Raw genomic sequence first — 19,181 nt, forward strand, 5'->3', positions numbered from 1 at the left:
CAACCATCTGTAATCCCAAAACCACAAATTCACCTTCACTAGAGCCAACAGTGAAAATTCATGAGAACAAGAAAGAAAAACTGGTAAGTTCCAAACACAGAGGTGCGTTTTTACCCCCCAAAAAAGATTGACTGCATCATTGACCATATTCACATGGCAGCCATGTATGACATCAGAGCATTACCACCCACCGGGTGTGATTTAAGAGCAAAATGGCCATCGTCGATATGGTCAATTACATTTCACAAGAGCATCTGTGATACCACTAATCCTAGCACTATGTAACGTTCCCATCTTTTACTCCTTCCCTTTTGTAGACCAAGTGTGATCTACCACAAAAGTGGTAGATCACACTTAACATCTGATCTAGGGCCATCGAAATCAACCATTTGCCAAAAGATTGGGTTTTCAGAGGAACAGCTCTCCCTAAATCAGTTGTTAAAGGCAGAAACACAATGCTTGATTTGTGGCACGTAACCTTTTTTCTCAGAGTGCATAGAACAATGCACTGCGAAAACACACATACAAGACAAGTAAGACAGACATACGAATAACAGTCGTCCCTCACAGAAAGGCATAACCTGGTCTCCTTTAAAACAACAGAAAATCAACAAATTATTCGGAACAGAGGGGGGAGGGGGGGGATAAAAACAAAACAACAGCCAGCGGTCGCCATTACAATCTCATTGGAATTAACTCACGGCAGATGTTGCCATTAGTGGAATGAAATGCCTTGTAATTGTGAGGGAATGGCAACTGATCTCGTGTTAATCAAGTCCACCGTGATATATACGTCATATATTTCAAACTCAATGCCGTGGGGTACTCGGCTTCTACTATTCAAAAAAAGCGCCCTGACCCAAAACATCTTCAACTTGAACCCAAATGGGGTTTCTTGGACGAGTTAATACATACCCTTCATTAGACATATATATATAAAAAAAGAAATCCCAATTCATGCTTTCAATATTTCGGCTGAAAGGAAAATAATAATAATAATAATAATAATGATTGAATAATCACAGAATCAAGAAAAAGCTAGAGCTTCTGCCCTTTAAGTTTGACTTCTATCTTTGAGTTGAAACATTTCCAAACTCTGGGGTCAGACAGGCATGTGCCCATCCATAACATAACAGAAATACTCAAAAAGGTGCAAGCAAGTAGCCCAACAGAGAAAATGGACCAACGTAGGAAGAAGGGGGAATTCAAACATCTGCCTGTCAAAACAAAGGCCCTGACAAAACCAGATTACAGGGCATCCAATAATAGGCTACAGTATACAGTATGTATAAACACATCACTGGTAATCATAATGATTGACTTCACAGTGAAAATCCCAGGATTAAATCTTAGCCAAATTAGAAGGGCAGACAGAAACATTTCCCATGCAAGGTGCATCAAAAAAAGGGCAAGGAGGAAAAAAAACATACTGTAGCACAATACTGTAAAACACAGTTTAGCAATACTTTTCTTCACAATATACCAATATTTTTCTTTGCTTGTAGAAAAAACATTTTAAATTGAACAGGTTGAAGTTTTATTGCCCTTCATGATCTTTTTATAATGTTTTACTTCATGATTCCTAACAACAGTAAATTGCAATACTATCCTTTTGTGTTCAAGAATTGTAATAATTAAAATCGGCAGTGCATCGGCAATATGCACTCCTGAGGACATGAAAGCCTGGTGGTCAAAGTATTTAATAAGCCCTCCCAAGCCCACCACTATCTATCCAAACATTCCACCCGCAAGCCTGATTTACATGTGGCTGTGCATCATGTCCCGCACTTAAAAAAGAAGATCTACAAGCTCACAACACGTCGCGCCGCAACGTGTTGTGAGCTTGTAGATCGGCTATTTTCAGAGCGAGACACCGGCGTGCAACCAAGTATAAATCAGGTGTCATGCATCCATTATTCCTCTACACACAGTCGAGTGAAATCTAAGAATAGAGTGAGGTACAGATGACGGTCCGGCAACCATAGCGGTGAGCCATGAACAAATGATTATCAAGACAGAGAGTTTGGACTTGTGAATGTGTGTGTGTGGGGGGTCTCTGCATTGGGCAGGGGGGCTTTATCTAACAGTCACCCCCAGCTTTTCCAGCACGCGCATCCCCTTCTCCTGGTACTCCTCTCGTGTCAACCAGAAGTTGTCCTTGTCTTTCATGATGTCGGCCAGCACAGCCCCTCCCAGGAAAACCATGTGTTTACGCCGTGGGGGGTCTTCGATTCGAATCTTGAATTTCTGCACAGATACAGGAAGGGAAATCATGATAGAGAGATAAGGAGAGAGAGAAAGCACAGCGTTAGAGAAGGAGGAAATAAGAAGCGTTAAGACTCCCCCTATCCCTGTATCCAAGAAGCAAATACATGATTGCCTTATAATTACAGGTCAGCGCTGCCTCACTCGATTTGCAGGGACTTCAAGTATCCCAACATGGCTTTAAATGAAGTACATAACCTCATAGGGATTGGCCTTTCAGAACAATTTGACAAAGATATTTTTTTTCCATATTTAGACCACATAAGTTAAATCACAGATACCATTTTAAGCAACAATGCCATCTAGTGGCTAATACAGCAACTACACCATAGGTCTTGATGAACTCTCTAATATAATACTTTTGCGACAAGGTAGAGAGTAGTTTCTGGTCCTCAGGGGAGGGGAAGTGGCTTTTTATAGATGATGGCTGCTCAAATGACTATGATGAGTGCACGTGGGGAGCCGGTAGGAGTTAATTGTATTACTCAGCGAAACTTAAAGACGCGTATTGTGGGTGAGCCAGGGTTCAAAGTCAAACTGGACAAAATTCGGATTTCCAGGCTTCTCTCTAACAGTCTACCCACTCAGTTACGGCATCCAATTTTACACACAACAATCACCAATTAGCGGAAACAATCCAGGATTAAATAAATACAAAATAACATACTGAACGGATGAGATTACAATGTGTAACGTATGAGGATCCCTGAGAGCTTACTGAAAGTTTGTCGACATCTCCCTTCAGGACACGCTCCAGGTAGAGCTGTTTGAGCTCTCTCTCCAGTCTGGATGGCAGGCCAGGGTACATGGTGGAACCTCCGGACAGAACGATATGTTTGTAGAACTCAGACCTGCCAACGAACAAAGGGTGGTGTAACTTTACAGGCAGGCACCAAGGAAGAGCAAAGTATCTCCCCATGGAAGGTTTAATTCCAAATGGAATACAGTACCGTAATCCATTTAAATTATCTTAGCTATTCAGTGCCAGCGTTTTCTGGTGATTTTACAATGTTTTCTAACGGTGATCACACGTGCGCACGTGGGTGTGTGTGCACACTGCCCTGTTTTGCAGTACACTAGGTGTAGTGGCTCAGAGTGATGCGAAACATTTTTGCTCCCGGCCGTGTAACTCCTACTCCTCCCAGGCACCACTATGCACTGTGTGAATGGGGCGCATGGCGTTGGGGAGCACTAGAACGGAAGCTATGCTCGTTTTATCGGCAGCAGAAGAATTGAACCGGATGGCGTCTGTTTTGTTTTGGTTTCATTTCAGCATGCACAAGTCTCATAGCGACCGACTATCGCTCGGACGGCGGTATTAATCAGATTCTGAATAAAGAAGATAAGACGGAGACCTCCATTTTTGGCACGATATAGCCTACTTTTGGTAAGGCGGAGATCTCCGTTTTAGGCACGAAAAGTGTTCAAATAAAAAAGATTGAGGAAAGAAATGTACTTTAAAAATTCAAACAGTGGTTTAGAAATCTGCTGACTATAGGGGAGCACACACTGGACGTGGGGCGGCTGCGCAGCGTCGCGCCACGGTATCGACGCACGTGAAGTGCCGCGCGGTAACCCCAACTGGATGCGGCGCGCTGCCACACAGCACATCCATTTCCCTCGGTGGGGAGAACCATGGGAGAACATGTTCACCGCGCGGCAACTCTGGAAAAATAGAACAGCGGCATATCGGCGCGGCAGACCCGCGCGTCTGACACCCCCAGTGTGGGTTAGTTAATTGAAAATAATGGGGCCGTATGTTTTGACACGCTGCTGCCGCGCTGCTTCCGCGCTGCCTCCGCATCCAGTGTGTGTTCCCCTTAAATGTATTGTATAGCAGGAAGTTATCGATACAGATCACTAAATGCATCACTATTAAAAATATAACTGTCTTTTCTTCCAGCACCCATAGAGCATTCCTCATGGCATACCTGGTATCAATGTCTGCAGCATGGATGGTGTTGAAGAGCAACTCAGCCACGCCCACCCCCTCCACATTGATGAGATGGGGCTGGAACAGAGCCTCGGGAGCCTCAAACCTCTCCCCTCCAACCTTGATCACTCTGCCGTCAGGAAGCTGAGTACACACACGTACACACACACACACACACACACACACACACACACACACACACACACTTTGTATTAACTGTGCAGTTTAATTGACGTCCGCACTGTTCTGAAATTGTTCTTCAATGTTTTATGTTTTTATTATTCTGCTTTATGGTAATCAATTAAATTAAATATTTTTTTCTCTGTTAAGCACTTGTGCTTCATCTTCTGCTCTGTAAAGCGATTTGAGCTGCATTTCATGTCATGAAAGGTGCTATACAAATAAAGTTTATTATCATTATTAATAATAATTTAGTCGTAATGCCAATTAATTCCTCCCCAAACACATTTCTGTGGTGGGATGCATCTACTTGATAACCGAAATCTGACATTTTCATGTCAATGAAGGGAAGGACCCATACATGTATATGTATTTGTCTCTGCAGACCCCCCCCCCCCCCACACACACACCCATCTGAATAGAAAGATATACAGTACGTTTATGATTACAGTTTACAGTTTACAGTTTAGGCATTTAGCAGACGCTTTTAATCCAAAGCGACTTACAATAAGCAGATAACATCACAATAATAAACAAGATAATATGTCAGTACATCATCAACAATATAACAAATGCAAATGGATATCTATCTAGAAAAAACACAATATAATCAAAGTTCTGAAAAAAACCTAAAAAACAAAAACAAATGCTAACTAGCTTCATGTATTCATTGATTCTTTTTCTGTAGTGCTAAGGGTTTAGGTGGAGTCTGAAAAGGTGAGTCTTCAGTCCACGGCGAAAGCTAGCGAGTGAGTCCGTTGTTCTAAGTGCGACAGGGAGTTTATTCCACAACTTGGGGGCCAGGAGGGCAAACTGTCTCGGACGAGTGGATTTTTGCCCTGGAGTTTTGATTACAAGTGGATAGGCCTTCAAAATGAAAAGTAACACACATTGTTTCCGTTAATAATAGGTCTCTTTACTTTTTTTTTTTTATGTATATTTAAACTAGGACCCAAGGATGTCATGTTGTCTTCCACTACAACCATAAGGGCTGTTCTGTGGCCATCTAGAAGCAGACAATGGCCAGTATTTTGACACGGTCAGCTGCATTAAGAGAGTGTTTCTGTGTTGGAGGCAGGGGCCTGACAGTGGGTCTTTCATACAGACTGATGGGACAGTACGTGGCAGACAGCATAAAGGCTCCACTGATGGCTCCAGTTTGGACTCAGCAGAGGAAATCCAAAAATGCCACGTCAGCATGTGAGCCCAGGACTCAGGCCCACACAGGAAATTATGTTATGGTTAGAGGTAAAGAAGTGAGAGGGGCATGGGATGTATTGTGGTTCATTCCCATCCGTCTCCTGAAATCTGTATTGTTGCATTTGTTCTTAGGATGAGGTGAAACTTAATTGGGAATAACAATTGCTCCCATCATGTTCCGTTTTTACCGTAAAATAACCTTTGTGATTGCTTTCTAGCCAGCAACACTGGATATAACCCTAACCCTACTTCTACTTTTAGTAATAATTTAATGCATACGGTGTATAAATCCAGTGCATGCTTAGACGCCAAGCACACGGCAACTGCCTCGTCAAGCCAAAATACTAGGCATGCAGACTGGAAAAGGAACATCCGCAGCAACACAATGCAATGTTGCAGTTGTGGTCTTGAGAGCTTCAACGAGAGCCTCCACCCCCACCCCCACCCTTAACTCATGCATCATGCAGCCGTCTTGTAGAGACTGCGCCAGCTGTCGGTTGAGAATACTGACCGTGTAGGCCTCCACCAGCACTGTGGTCTCCAGGGCCAACTTCTGCTCCTGTTCAATGTTGTAGCCCACGTAGCACAGCTTCTCCTTCATCATGCGCACCGTCTCGAAGTCTGCAGAGTGGTTGAATGCGTAGCCTCGCAGCAACAGCAACTAACGCACAATGTAGGGCAGGAATGCAGTTTTAAGAATGTATGTAAGAATCTAAGTATCACAAGTGCGGTTACTGGGGCCACCCACTTTGACATTGTATTTACTCTTTGTACTTTGACTACTGTTATACTGTAGTAGTAGTCTTTTGTTCATTTGCTAGAATCAGTAGAACATACAGTAGACCAAAAATGTGTAGACTGAAAACGTGGCTTATTTCTCCAAAACGTTTAACATTTAAATTAAAGATCATTAGGCAGTGCAAGTGCAATTATTGTTTGTACCACAATCCCAGTATATAGGGTACCATGTGTGTCAATGTGCTGACTGTAATCATGCGGATGAAACAAATTGTAGATCTATTGTTATCCAAGAGATGTTGGTCATGTGTTGAGTGACTGTGAGGGGGTATCAGTACCTTGATGAGGTAGCGAGTGATGTCCCTTCCTGCGATGTCCAGTCGTCGTGTCAGGTGAGGCAGAGAGAAGCCCTCGTACACGGGGCAGATGTGGGTGACACCGTCTCCGGAGTCCACCACAACACCAGTTAGTAATCCTAAAACAATAACAATAAAAAGGAAATAGTTACAATAAATGTCAGAAGAAAAATGTGAATGGTGCATCTATCCAGCGCCTTTATCCAAGGTGCTTTACAATGTGAATTACATTCACACATGCCAGCGGAGGAAACAATGCAAGGAAACAACATACTCATCAGGAGCAGTTAAGAGTTCAGTGTCTTGCTCAAGGACACTTCGACACTAACCTAGGGGAGCCGGTCATGGAAGTCAGTACCCTTCCAATCCCCAAGCAGCCTCTCTTTCACCTTAAGGGCCTCACAGATGAGAGGCCGATGTTGGGTCAGATCAGATCTCGTGCCCGGGGTTTATCGGTGTTCATTTCAAACGACAGCGATCCTCTGTCTTGCGACCGGGCCCGGTATATCCCGCTGTGCCAAGTGAAATATCTCAGACCATTACAAATGAGACCGACGTCTCGCGATTCTAGCCACCCACGATCTCGGGGGGGTGGTGCCATGAGAGACGTGACTAGATGAAGATTCCGCCCCCTCTGATAAAATCAAGTGTTTTTCTCTCTCTCTCTTCACGTCAGTTTAATTGCCATTTGTTTAATGTTTTGACAATGAGGGTGTTCCAGGTGATCCCCAGCTTAATGATGGAGACCAAATGGTAACCAAAAGGACTATTATTTATACTAAAGGGAATCTTTCTCCAAAATAATCAATTAGGCCTACCGCATGCCAGCAAAGTCAACGAGCCAACGACCCAATTAGCGCAGAAGTCCTGCAGCTGCGGTGTTCTGACTCGCTATGCTCCAAAATCCATTTTATTACCTAATTAAATATTAAAACAGCGAAATTAAACAAATATATTCGCTATAGTCTATAACAAAGAGTCTCTCTCTCTCTCTCTCTCTCTGTCTGTGCCATATTTGTAGCTAATAATGCAGTATTGATACTTTTACTTAAGTAAAGAATGGGAGTATACTTTTTCCATCACTGCGCAAATTAGACTACAGAGGCGCACATGGGTATGGTATAACGTACCTTGATTACAGGAGAAAATAATAAAATGTACTTCTTAAAATGAATTCATCATGCTTGTGCTTGTTGCTAAAAAGTAGGTATTGGCAACATGACTAGTGTATCGCATGCATGCCTTCACACGTGCAAGACAACAGCCATGTTACCATACCTTAGCATTTGCAGAACTGACGCTGCTGGCAGCCGGAGGAGGAGGACATTATGAGCGAGTGTGCAGGCCTATTCGTGGACTCTTTTTATTCTGACTTTGGTTGGTGTTATTACTGTTATGTTGATATGATTGATCTGAACCAAGCTGGACCCAGTGGATTATGTAGTCTACAAGGAAGCACGTTGGCTGTCTCACCCTGTCTGTCTGTCACAGCAATGGATTAATTGGTAGAAGTTGGTGTTACATTCTTCTTTCGTGTATCATCGTCCTTTGCACACAAGTGATAACTGCGCCATCATGACAAAACATTATAAAAACAAAGGTAGGTTGGTAGTCTTCTAGGTAGGCTACTGTGCGCACACTGGCCGCTGCTCACTTTATAGATATTATAATTATATATTCAGTTGTGTTTTTGGCAAGCGAGACGCGAGATGTGATGCGCATCCAGCAAGACACGGCTGAGAGTGTCGCATCTCCAATATCATTGATTGACCAGTGTCCACTCCTAAAAAGCATCAACCAGCATTTTAACGGCAACCAGCCAGACATTAAACAGACATGAGCTTAATCAGCTAATAGCAATTATGAATGTCCAAACCTCGGCGTTGTGGGCGTGCAGTCGCAGAAAAAAAAAAAGTTTAACCTCTCGCTTTTTTTTTTTTTACTGTCCCACCAACATCCAAGCATATAGAATAGGGACAGGCCTAGGTTCCTCAATATCATTTAGCTGGGGACCCCGTGGAACTCCCCAAGGACTGGCGGTCCTCTTTGAGGACCAATGAACAAACTGACAGAACGAGAGGCGCAATGATGTGCCTGCAGCCCGCGCAAAAAATGTTAAAAAAAAAAGGAATGCAATGGAATGTCTCTGACTTTGAGTATTACATTATATGAATAAGATATTATATATATAGGGTGTCTGTCTGTCAAGTTGCACAAGGTCAATTTAGAGCCCTTATAATACACGGATAGAACAGCACTGCCCTAGCCAAATCTGCGAAGCAAAAAAAAAGACACTGCCTTGTTGCCAAATGACTGCGCAGAAGAAGAAAAAAGAAGAAAGAACGCTATAGGCTATAACGTTTTTGAACAAGTGATTACAACAAGGGAGAGAGTAGGCTAAAGTAAAAAGTAAGTAGGCTAATAATAATAATAAAAGTGTAGGCTGTGACAGAATAGCCTACACTCTGCGCAGCCTAAAAAAGGGAGGAGCTGGCTTCATATAATCTGATGCAATCCCGTGAGCTCATTCAGACGACAATAATTGTAAAGGATTCCTACCCGATGACCCGAGAATATCAAGCTTTTTTGATATTATCGTGAGCGCTCCCGACGAGTCCCGAGGTCATAAAAAAGCTAATTAACATAATCCGATCGTGTCGGGGTACTGTTCAAGCCCAAGACCGATCCCGGGGCCGACCAAACGATTTTCCCGGGGGGTCATCCCGATATCTGATCGGGGGTCCTCGGCCCCGGGATCGGCTCAATGTGTACGGGCCCTTAGCCACTGCTGCTACTTGAGTGGTTTACCGCATTCCATACTGCTTATTGTGCTCAATTAATCAATATGAATTATAATCACTTAATTTCTTCATGTATCAATCTAAGATAAACATGCATGCAAGCATGTCACACGGACGTGCTCACTGATCACTTGCAAAGTATGCTTAATTTACAGTTGTATGCTTGTAGATTGGTTATTTTTGGTGATCGTCACCGGCATGTAACAAAATATAAATCAGGCTTTTGATGTGCTTTATATCTTGGGTACAATTGTTGTGGTTACATAAAGGACAATTTGGAAATAAATAAGGGTCAGAGTAGAGCACATACGCTGTGTTGCTCAAGGGCAATTCGCCCATATATAAATGAAACAACCAATTCACTCTCCTGATGAAAGGCTTGTGTATTGAAGAGAAGCATATCTGTGTTCCCCTACTAAATCGTTACACAGCTGTGGTTAGTTTAATGCCAAAACACTAAGCCCTTTATCTTAGGAAGACCTCTACAGAACAAATAATCGTACCATTGAGCAGAAATCTCAGATAGATGTCCCATCTGTTAAACTAGGAATGGGGTTAAACCGGAGAAGGTGTTAAAGGTTACACTGCCCCTCTTGATCAATGGGTAGAGCATGGTACTGATACTGCCTGGGACACTGGAAGGCTCTCTGGATTAAAATAGGGAATTTGTTTATTTTAAATAAATAATAAAAACGTAAAATATATATATAGAGAGATGCAAGGTTTCTGCCTGATAGCAACAATATGCTTTGTTATGCTGTCAACTGCCCAAAAGGGCATGGGTACCCCACAATGGATTACCACCAGGCCTAGAATTTCGTCATTTTAGGGGCAAGGCCAGTTGGCCTTTAGTGTAGTCAAATTTTTGAGGGCACAAAGGCCAAGTGCCAGGGCAAGAAGGCCATCAATTAAAACAGTGATTTTAAGTCCACGCCTCGACAGTCATAATTAATTTTGCTTAAAGATTAAGTACAAACAAAAACTGTTGACATTTTAGACTAGTTTTAGTCATCATGACAATTATTTTACCCCTTTAATTACCCCTTAATTGGACAAAGATTGCCATGTAATCATAATTATTTCACACAACATTTCCTCTCATCCTTTTGATGAAAAAAACTATTTTAGGAATACAGTACAAGAGAACACAGAACACCTGTCCTGGTTATATAACCAATGTCTATTCAACCAACTGATCGCAGTACATTACAGTAGTACATTACATACAGTACAGTACAGTACAGTACAGTAAGACAATACCAGCTAGTAGACATTGTCCAGTTCATCCAACTGAACCCACAACCCAGTAGCCACAGCCTAACATTACTAAACAACACCTGCAGAAGTTGCAGAACCACCAGTCCAGTAGCCTATAGGTAAATAAGCATGTACACCACACACACACACACACACACCCGCGCGTGCACGTGCATACACGTGAGCGTCGCACGCAAACAAGGGGGCTAGTCGTTTGAGTTTGTGTTTGTTGTTGCTACACGCTAGGCTAACAGTAGACCAACATGGATTTAACATTTTTGTATGGATTCTTTTTTTTTTGGCCTAATGCTAGAGTTCAGGTACGTGTACACAGCCGTTCACTCACATTCTCTCTGACTGTCTTAACACATCTGCGCGGGGGGATTATTTCCATCACATCAGCTGGTTCCCTGTTCTAGCCTTATATATTCCTTTATTTTGTCGCGTGTTGGACGTATGGCTTGATAACGTTGGAACATGTTGCAAACATCCTCCATGCCTCTGTGACAGATAAACATCGTCGCTTAGTAGTTTTGTAACTTTTACTGCTGTGTCCATTCAACTCTCTCTCTCTCTCTCTCTCTCTCTCTCTCACTCTCTCTCTCTCTCTGCGTGTGTGCGTGCGCTCTGCCACTGGAGATGGGATTTATGGCTCTTTGAAGTGAGCCAGATCTCTAGGATCCGTTCATTTCAAAGAGCCGTTCAAAAGACTGGCTCATTCTAGTCACTAGTTGTAGTTACTTTGTAGATTTTGATTATAATTATCACTTCAACCCTATATACATTTATTTCGGACATAATAGGTACATAGGCCTACCTGCCATTTGAAAATAGCCGATCTACAAGCTGTGAGCTTGTAGATCTGCTATTTTCAAATGTTTTTTCCCCCTACATTTTATTCATTGGAAAAATTGTGAAATGGGACATTTTGCATAATAAGTACTTTCTACTTTAACTACATTTTGATACCAATACTTTGATATTTTTACTCAAGTAGTCTACATTTTTTATTCCAAACTTCAACTTGTGGCAGAGTATTTCTACATTGTTGTACTTTTCCCACCACTGTTGTTCATTAAAGGAACGGCTCCCTATACTGCGATTGCGAACCGGATCCCATCGTTCATATCAAAGAGCCGTTCAAAAGACTCGATTCGTTCGCGAACGTCCCGCTTCTAACTGCCACTGCATGTCAGAAAGCAGCAGGTGTTTGACCGTAATGCGCATCGCAGGACATATTTCGTACTCTCTTTGTTCGTGAACTAAAATGAAGACAGATTTTAGCCCATTCTTGTAGTTAGGGTTACATTTTCGTCTCCTCTTTATTCCTCAATGAAATTGTGAACTGCTGTGGGCGCTGGGCACTGCATGGGACAGCAGGGGCACCACGGCCACTGTGGCCGTTTGAGCATGTCATTTTTCGAGGGGCACACGGCCAAAGAGAGGGGCAACGACGGCCATGGCCGTCGTGGCCGCCGTGAAATTCCTGCCCTGATTACCACACATTTTAATCCTCACCATATCCATCAACTACCTGCCTGCATCCACCTGTAAGATACATTTCCCTGGATACAAAGGTTTTAAAATGTAAAAGATGTATCGCTTCTTATCTGCAATAAACTTCTCTACTTTTCCTTTTGCAAAAATGTGATTAGGAAAACATGAATAATAATTCAAAAGTAATATCCCATTATAAAAAGACTGGCAGCTGCATGTCTAAGGGCCCACAACAAGTTAGTGAACATACCTTGAGCGTAGAGAGTAAGGACAGCCTGGATGGCAATGTACACCCCTGAGAACTGGTAGGTTTCAAACATCACCTGGCGGATCGGAAGAAGAAATATGGATCACAAGCTTGGTTCATTATGTTTTACCTTCATTTTGTCTGGATCTGCAATTCAGTCAACATTACATTTCTATTTCAAGGGAAGGAAATGCTATGACAAAACTCATTTACTGTAGTATCCAAGATACGAACATATGCATATATGTTGTTAAAGACACAGAACACTGCAGTAATTTCTAGATGAAATGATAGCATCATCAGCATGAAACTTTTATACAACCAAGATGTCTCTCTCTGTCATTAGACTCAAGTTAATAAGTATATGCAAGAGTTAATGCAGGCTCTTAGAGCATATCGTCACTGTCGGACAGAAACCTTGTATGTCCAAGTAAATTAAAGCTCTACTTCATCATACAAAAGTGTCGCACAAAAGTAGTGAAACTAGCAGATCTACAAACAACACCTCGCTTTCTAAAATAATAACGACAACAACAAAAAGTAAGGTTTTGGAGATACAAGGTTTCCACCCGACAATGACAGGACTGATAGGACTGGTACAGTAACTATGAATCATTCATAAATGACTTCCAGTGAGGTGGCAGCTTCCAGACTGCATTAGCAAGTGAATTGTGGTTCCTTAGCACTGAACTAAGCAGCACTAGTGTCCTGTCAGCAGCAGATGTTCTAGTGGAGACTAAGGCCGTTTTGAAAGGAGTCACCCATGATAGCAGAGAGGCTTTCCTCTGAGACACGGCATTGCTGTGTGGAATTATAAATTATTTTACAAGACTTACGAGACTCATTAGAAAAGTATTTGAAAAAAAAGGCAGAGGAAGAGTTCAGAAATTTGGAATAGTTAAATGATCCTTAAGTGTTAGGTCAATGTGGCTTGTTGTTTGTTGTCGAGTTAAACACCTGCAGTTAGTATGTTGTGTAAATCAAACTTCCATCTTATAAAAAGGAGAGATTCACACCCCTATTGTATACTGTATGCCATGGTTTAATGGCATCGTTAATAGACAAGAGTCAGCAATTAATTTTGTTTTCAGCAAACTCTAAAAGACTACCTGGTTTAGGTTTCTTGATTTAGACACTTATTTTAACTAAGACTATCGTTAATACAATAAGCAATGCTAGGCTGGAAAGCAAGTCACGTTTGATGGTTCACATAATAAATATGATTCCCTGCTACTTTCTCAGTGGCAACCACAAACGTGTGCCATGAGTGGAATAGTTTTTGTGGGTAAACAGTTCCATGCAGAGTTCAGTATGCTGAGAACGACAATGCATAGAAAGAGGAACCGGAAGTTGGTCTGACAAAGCATATCGCGTTGAGTCATCAATCATCTAGTCATGTTCTTTGTCTTACAGTCAGACACACTGCTTGGCGTAAGAGCTGCCTTAAAAAATATTTGATAAATGAGTGATGATATCCATTGATCGCCACTATTGTAGACCAGAACATGTTACAGTCAACTATTAGACTATGGTGTCAAATGCACTGAAGTATCAGATGAAAATAAAGAAGAAAACTCCAGCACAAACCTCAATGATCTTTTCCCTGTTTTTGGTGGGGTTCATGGGTGGCTCGGTGAGCAGAATCTTACAGTTGGGCGACTCAATGTTGAGTTTCTCCGGGCCGAAGGTGTAGTCCCACAAGTGCTTCATGTCATCCCAGTTCCTGACAATGCCATTCTCCATGGGGTAGTTCACCTCTAGCATGGAGCGCAGCTCGCTGGCCTCGTCCCCAACCATCAGGTCCTGGTAATAATCAAAAGATCATCAGCCCTGGGGCCACCCTCTGACTCTCTTGAACCTGTCCTGATGCTACAGTTTCTTTATTTTGCACTTCACTCGCATACCTCAATTCTATAGGCTGGACCGCGTACAACAGGAAACCTGTCATTTTGCTTATCTATAAACGTGATAGTCTCCCATTTCATTCCAGGCACTCTGGAAAAGAGAGACCTCTTTTGTGATCCCGCCTAAGGATTCTTTCATTATTTCACCCTAAATGTCTTTGAGCCTGTAACGCCCTTTGGAACTGGCAACAGTGATTAAAGGCTATACAAATAAAACTTAACCTAAAATATAAGGATGCTCTAAGACATGCTATCTGACAGACTGATAAACAACACTCCAAATTAAACAAAATGCATGCAAGTTCAATGCCACACCACCAATGCAAGAGTTGTTTAAAAGTCAAAAGTATAGTGTTATGCTTTCTTACAAGAATTAATCTAATTAGAATTCTTAATAATGATGCATCAATAACAGCTGCATAGCATTAATTGTTAGAGAAACTGAACTCTGAGATGCAACATTGTATTTGGGTACCAAGAAAGAAAACACATTTCTATAGAGCACAAGTGTAAATTTCTATTTAGCACACATGCAAATGAGGGAGATTAGAGACCATTAAAAACGACATTTATGTTTTACCCCTTTTTCTCATTAGGCCAAGCACTGTGTTGTAACTGCTATTGTTTCATACTGGCGCACCTGCGCGTGAGGAGCCCCCACCTGGAGGACACAGCACCTGCGCCCCACTCCTCCCACACAACACTCCTGGACCTACTGACAGTGCAGTGACCATTATCACCCTCCCTGCCCAGCTTCCCTCCCCCGAAAACGGGCTAATTGTGTGTCAATATAGACGACAGACAAAGCCGGATGCACAGTGGTGGATTCGTAGCCTGGAATCAGATGAATCCGTCACGTGTATCAAAACAGCATCTTGGGTAAGGCTTGTTCTTGTTAAGGAGCGCTTGTTGTCGGTGGAGACGACGGAGGCGCGCCGTCTCAGCCGTCATGCAAGGCAGCGTTCGCACGCACAATGGACACGCAAGTACCCAAATGTAAGACCATGTTATGTTAGTGAGAAGAAAAGACAGGAAAGTTGTCACAAACCAATTTACACAACACGTTATGTTCTCTTGGACAAGCAAAATCTGTCCTCATATGTATGCTATGCACACAACAGCAACTCAAGAAACTAAAACAAACACATCACTTACCATTTTCCTGTTATTCTATAGTTTTTTTTAAGGGGGAGATGAGTGCAGTTGGAGGGCAGGTTAATATAGGCATGTAACAGTCAGGCATAATGAAGAGCAGAGATTGAGGACAATGAAAAGGCAATGCTTTTCTTGGTTTGCACGCTACAGTCGAACGCATTGTGTGCGGGCAATTTAAGAGGCCGAACAACAAGTGGGCAAACTCCTGTGCAACTTTTGCCTTTGAGCATCTTTCACACACATGCCCACCCGCAATAAGAGTTGAAATGTGTTGAGGTTTTTTTTCTACACAAAGTGTTAAAACACATCTATTGTATTCACATGTCACAGGCATTGTGTCACTGTGAAAATACCATTATAACTACTGAATAATAATTGTATAATAGAGATTAAACAAGATTATTTCTTAAATAAATTCATGACATGACACCTGGTTGAGATAGGTAGACTTACCTTGATTTCGATGTTGCCGACTTTGGCTGTAGAGCGAATGATTGGCCTGCCAACCAATGCAGGGAAGATGTGCTCTGGGAAGTTGGAGCCTGCATAGCCACACTTGACAAACTAGGAATTTACAAAATATGACATAAGTAACCTTTATCTACTTTTGAGTTATAATGTATGACCATTTGTATTTTAGTCTAGATAGAACAAGGGTTCCCAAACTTTTCAGGCTGCAACCCCCCAAAAAAATATCTGTCTATTTTCACAATGTTTTCGTCTTTCTTTCGTAATTTGACAATTTCACCAAATTGGTATAATTACTGTATGTTTCTTTTTTTTCTTTTTTCTTCTTTTTTTTTTACTGTTGTGTTGAGTGACAAAACAATAATGCAGATTAAGCTAATCTCATCTGGGGACACCCTAAAATAATGTGGAGAGTCAGGACCCCTGTTCTAGAATATAAAAATCATATTGTACTGATTTAAAGAATATATATAATATTTTAGGGTTGCCTGCTGATGGCTGATTCATCTGTATGTGATACAAATAAAAATATAAAACTATAAAAACAAAGACAATAGGAACGTCAACAGATAAGGGCACAAGGTAATAACAGCAAATATTGGGTCACATAGCCACTTTTCACCAGCCATACAGTATATTAGGTATGAAAAATTAAACAACATCCTATCACACATCAATATACTGACAATAAACATGCTATTAACACATTAAACTATACTGGATATACAACACTGTGCATGCCAGGGACATTACAGAAAAAATACAAAAACGTTAATCTCTCATACCCAGTAGTCAACAGATAAAAGACAAAAAACATTAAGCTCTCATCCCTACAACTCAATGACCAGGGCAACTTTGGATGCTGCAGCTGCACCAACCAAAACGTTTGAAATGTCCCTAACTGCGATACTGGCTGGAGACCAGCGTTGCATAATGTTGTTTCCCCTCCCTGCCCACAGCTTCCTCAGGTCTGTGTGCATACACGCAACTAAAAAAGCAAAATAATAAGAAACACTCTAGAAATGTTCTTTCAGGGAACTTACTTTCATTTGACATTTTCTTTAGCAGAGCTCCTTGTATGGAGATGTACCACATAGAACTCAGTGAACGAATAAATAGAGAAATACTACCGCAAAAAGAATGAGGGAGGGGAAAAACTAAGCAGGTCTTCGACATTTAAACAGACAATGCCAGAAAACTCTTGTAAACTCTTGCAGCAGAGGTGACAAACTTGCCTTACATGGAAGAATAGTTTCTGACTTCCTCACTGACAACAGACATGCGCTGTTACTTCACCGCGTCTAATTACACATTAATTCACCTTTAAATCACACACACACACACACACGACCAAATTAAACTTACATTTAATGTAAAGGTATTATGAACTTAACTTACGCCGGCTCAGGCAATAGTCCAGACAATTATTTCATTCATTTGCTTTATCTCAGATGTATTAATCAAACAAAACAATGCCAGTCTGTCTGAGGTTAATTTAGTCGTTTCCAATGCCTTCTGCTGATGATCCCAGGCGTTAGCCAGCCCAGTTCGCTAACTAGCTAGCGAAGAGAGAAGAAGAATGACATTATAGTGACAGGCAGCACAGCACAGCAGTTAAACACACATGAATTGGGCAATTTGGGCCTGTCATAAGGTCATAAGGGATGCTGAGATTACTCCGTGTGTAATGTGTTTATGTACGTGATGCCACCGCCCGGAGTCACGCCGTCCAGCTGACACACACACATTCCTTTAGCCCACCCCAGTCAATGCTAGCGGCATAGCCCCGGCTTGCTAACGGCGATACTTCCTGTTTGCTTGATACCGGTAATGCCCGCAAACAAAACAACAACAACAAAAATAAATAGAAGCGGGCTCAGTGAAATATGGCGCAGCAATGCACTCACCCCTGTTCCATTGTCACAAACCACTACTTTCCGTCCCTGACTGTCCATGTTTGGATTGTGGACCTGAAACCAAACCAGCAGCTTCCCTGCCCAATGCCCGGCTGCCTGCACTACTTTCTTGAAGGCGGAAGTCACGCCACCCGGCAACACTGTTGCTGATCTCGCGAGAGTTTCAAAACCATTAACCTCGCATCAGCAGTTTGATTGATTGATTGAAGAATTTATTAGAAGTTTGCAATAGAAAAAAGTGTAAACCACACTTTAAGTAAGCCTATCTCATATAACATTGAAAGACAGACGGATAGAACATACTTTATCTAGGATAATATCAGTTTCAAAAGCATAACATCAAATACAAAGGCAGAAAGAAAGAAAAAAAGGGGGGGGGGGGGGAGCATGGGGGCTTAGTCTATTTACAAGTCTCGGGCTGTCTGAATGTGACTTTTCATACCAATTTTGAAGGAGGCTAGGGATTTGCTCTCCTTTAAGGTTTGTGGAAGGGCGTTCCACATGTTGATGGTATAGCAGGAGAACGAGTTAGCGCCTTGTTTAGTGTTAAATCTACGTTGATGATGATTAGTGGAGCTGCCTCTGGTGTTGTGATCGTGAACAGTAGTTTGCCAGGTACATGGGTATCTTGGAGGTGTAGTGAATCTTTTACACCAGGCCCATGCTGTACTCTGTCAGCTACTTTGAGCCACCCCACGCTTTCGTGGTGATGATCGGTAAGGTGGGTCAGAGGTAGAAGACCAAGCACAACCCTAATTAGTTTGTTCTGGGCTGTTTGGAGCTTTAACTTTAAGGCAGCCGGGGCGTCGCGATACCAGAGTCCGTGCAACGTCATAGGGGGTGGATTGAGATTCCAGGGGGCGGATTGAGTCATTCTCATACTATCCAATAGCATCCCTCACACAATCCGCCCCCCTAATCTGTGGTCTGCAGCCAGACATGTCTCAATGAGGGGCCCGATAAGAGCACCTCCTAGTGTCTTTCGAGATTTAATACTGATCAGCGGGGCAACCCTTTGCAAGAAACAAATTTGTTGGTTGACTTTTTTGATTACCTTGGTAGTCATTTTTTCACTGGAGAGGTTAGCCTCCAGGATGCAACCCAGGTAGCAGATGTGTTTTTTTCTTTCAATCACAGTGTCACCTACTTTAATTGTGAAGTTCTCAACTAGGCTAAGTTTCTGACTAGATCCAAAGAGGATACATTCAGTTTTACCTAGGTGAATTGAGAGTCTGTTGTCATTGAGCCAGGTGCAGATCATGTT

The 19,181-nt window shown here is 42.2% G+C and overlaps 1 protein-coding gene across 1 annotated transcript; it reads right to left on the bottom strand.

The window, feature by feature from the left end:
- Positions 1-1,843: 1,843 nt before the first annotated feature.
- On the bottom strand, positions 1,844-18,020 carry LOC308281297 (actin-related protein 2-A-like). The gene is made up of 9 exons (XM_080721442.1): positions 17,909-18,020; positions 15,987-16,097; positions 14,062-14,277; positions 12,478-12,550; positions 6,655-6,791; positions 6,090-6,239; positions 4,197-4,342; positions 2,984-3,116; positions 1,844-2,247 (listed from the first exon to the last, which is right to left on the bottom strand). The coding sequence occupies exons 1-9, from the start codon at positions 17,954-17,956 to the stop codon at positions 2,077-2,079; spliced, it is 1,185 nt and encodes a 394-aa protein (XP_080577568.1). The 5' UTR covers positions 17,957-18,020; the 3' UTR covers positions 1,844-2,076.
- Between the last annotated feature and the right edge of the window lie 1,161 nt (positions 18,021-19,181).

The sequence above is a fragment of the Nannobrachium achirus genome (genome assembly GCF_963921795.1).
Source record: "Nannobrachium achirus genome assembly, chromosome: 3".
Classification (NCBI taxonomy): domain Eukaryota; kingdom Metazoa; phylum Chordata; class Actinopteri; order Myctophiformes; family Myctophidae; genus Nannobrachium; species Nannobrachium achirus.